The 2,441-nt window shown below is 39.2% G+C and overlaps 1 protein-coding gene across 1 annotated transcript in view; it reads right to left on the bottom strand.

Annotated features, from left to right (window-relative positions):
- Positions 1–2,441, bottom strand: part of hfm1 (helicase for meiosis 1) — a 149,439-nt gene that overhangs the window by 55,013 nt on the left and 91,985 nt on the right. The window contains exons 22-24 of the mRNA XM_010776741.1: positions 1,224–1,321; positions 994–1,128; positions 806–891 (exon numbers count right to left, since the gene is read on the bottom strand). Coding sequence (XP_010775043.1) covers positions 806–891; positions 994–1,128; positions 1,224–1,321 — 319 coding nt within the window. The remainder of the gene's footprint in view (positions 1–805; positions 892–993; positions 1,129–1,223; positions 1,322–2,441) is intronic.

Here is a 2,441-nt window from a genome sequence, read left to right as displayed (position 1 = left end):
ATTGTATCAGACTACTGGTATACATGAACAACTGTAAATAAACAAAGAATAGACACTGAACATGTATTGCGTGTGCCAGGTGTGATCCACATGGGGGGATGGGCACATAAGGGGGGAGAACACATCTAGAGTATGTGTGTGTGTTTGTGTGTGTGTGTGTGTGTGTGTGTGTGTGTGTGTGTGTGTGTGTGTGTGTGTGCCGTCGGTGTCCGTTCGGTCGAGTCGTCAGTGTGTGTGTGTGTGTGTGTGTGTGTGTGTGTGTGTGTGTGTGTGTGTGTGTTCGTGTGTGTGTGTGTGTGTGTGTTCGTGTGTGTGTTTTATCTGATCCAGATGGTTACTAATTCCTTTTCTTTATGGCGGTCATTTTTGACCGGGAACACCATGGGTGTTACAAAATTGAATAAATCATCCAAAATTCAATGAAAGTGGTGATCAGCAATTTTCTATGTTCCAATGTCTACTGTGAAGGATATCATAAAGCCTTAATTCAATCGAATGTAAAACAAAAAAGTTAAGATTGACGAAAGTAGTAAATCGGTCAGATTTGACCCGAAGACAACAGGAGGGTTGAAGTAAAAATATTTTGTAGGATAAAAACATTTTAGAATTTTGGAAAGGATTTGGACTTTTGCACTGAGGACTGAGACTAGGACAGGGAGAAGGGAAGAGAAGGTGTATTGTTCATTTCTCAACATTAGGAATGATACATTGAACTATAGTATAACCCCAGGAGCCAAACATCACTACCCTCACAGAGGAACGACTAGGGATGGAAAAGGATAAAAGCAGTGGGAGGGAAACTGACCAGCTCCAGCTCTCTGGGGTTGCTTTGCTCTATTTTGCTGAAAGTGGTGAGTCCAGCATTCACCATGGCAGTTGACAGTGTCTGGCCTGAAAAACACAGTGAATTATTATCAAATGTTAAGATTTGGTTTGAAAATGCATGTGAAAAGCCCTCGATTTAAGATCTTATAATATGTTATGTGGATGCACCTATCTTCTCCAGCTGTTTGGAGACGTAGGGCGAGTTTTCCCACAGTTTAGCTCTGAAGCACTTAGCCAGCATCAGGGAGTGGAGCACAGCAGAGAAACCTGTCTTGGATCGGTGACTCAGAAACTCTGTCAGGCCTGTTCAGCATCAAAATACAATCAGAGTTTAGACAAATATCAATTCAAACAGAGTGTACATTGTTTGTTTGTTATCCCTGATTTTAGCAACGTACATTTGCTGATGCGCATCCCATTCTTGAAGATCCTCACTGTGTCCTGTGTAAGTCCAAACTCTTGGATCGAAATGGAGCCCAACTGAGCCTGAATCAAGCTACAGACAAGACGAGGAACACAACATATATATATATAGCAGACAGTCCAAAGGCATTTCATAATATAAATGCACAAACCAATTCCATTCCATTAGCTTTCAATACAGCGGACATGACAGATAACTGAAAATAGGGCTCAATTTGTCACGATATTCAGCTCAATAAATATAATCATCATTTTTTGTGGTTTACTGTTTATACATATTTCCTAGTTTTGCCAAAGTAACTATTATTAATTTTCTTTGGTACTTGAATTCAATGCAATTTGTATGAAATGTCATTGCTATTTAACCTGTTAAACCCAGAGCCTGTTTTTCAGGTTTCAGGCTCGAAAATGACATTCCCAGAACAAATGACCATATCTTCCCTTCTAAAAGGGTTAAATTAATAATCTTTTTTCTCAAAGTAATGATAAACCTGTCAGTTGGATGTAGAAAAGTCAGATTCAATATAGATGTTTTTTATTTTAAAGAAAATTCAGATTGAACATGGTAAAAAACTGTAAATTATAGTGTCTGTCCAAAATATATTTTGTACTTATTGTGAAAACTAACCTTGGATGATGGGCTAGTAGACTATAAGCTTTAGGAATCCAAAGTACTACATATAATAAGTACCCTGTATCAAGATTGATGCAAAACAAGTGATATTTGACATTTTTAGACAGATTTAGCANTATATATAGAATATTTTCTACAGTGTGCTTAAACACATTACTAAGGTGGCTGAGAAGTGCAAACGAGAATTACAAAGTGCGAAACACTTTTACAAAGCTAGAGACAAATGTACATTTTATAAAACAAAATTACATTAGCGAAACACTTACAAGAACTGAGACAAATTTACAAGTCTCGAAACANGGTCTGCAGTTCGGTGGACTGAGGATTGCACCACTGCTTTTTGCAGATGATGTGGTTCTAATGGCTTCATCGGTCTGCGGCTGGGAGATTAGGATCAGCACCTCCAAATCTGAGGCCATGGTTCTCAGTAGGAAACCGATGGACTGTCCCAAGTAGGGAATAAGTCCTTACCCCAAGTGAAGGAGTTCAAGTATCTCAGGGTCTTGTTCTCGAGTGAGGGAACAATGGAGCGTGAGATGGGTCGGAGAATCGGAGCAGT

This window comes from Notothenia coriiceps, unplaced genomic scaffold, assembly GCF_000735185.1.
Source record: "Notothenia coriiceps isolate Sejong01 unplaced genomic scaffold, NC01 NC01_scaffold00000339, whole genome shotgun sequence".
Lineage (NCBI taxonomy): Eukaryota > Metazoa > Chordata > Actinopteri > Perciformes > Nototheniidae > Notothenia > Notothenia coriiceps.
The sequence above is the reverse complement of the archived record's forward strand: the minus strand, read 5'-3'. Positions and strand labels throughout refer to the sequence as shown.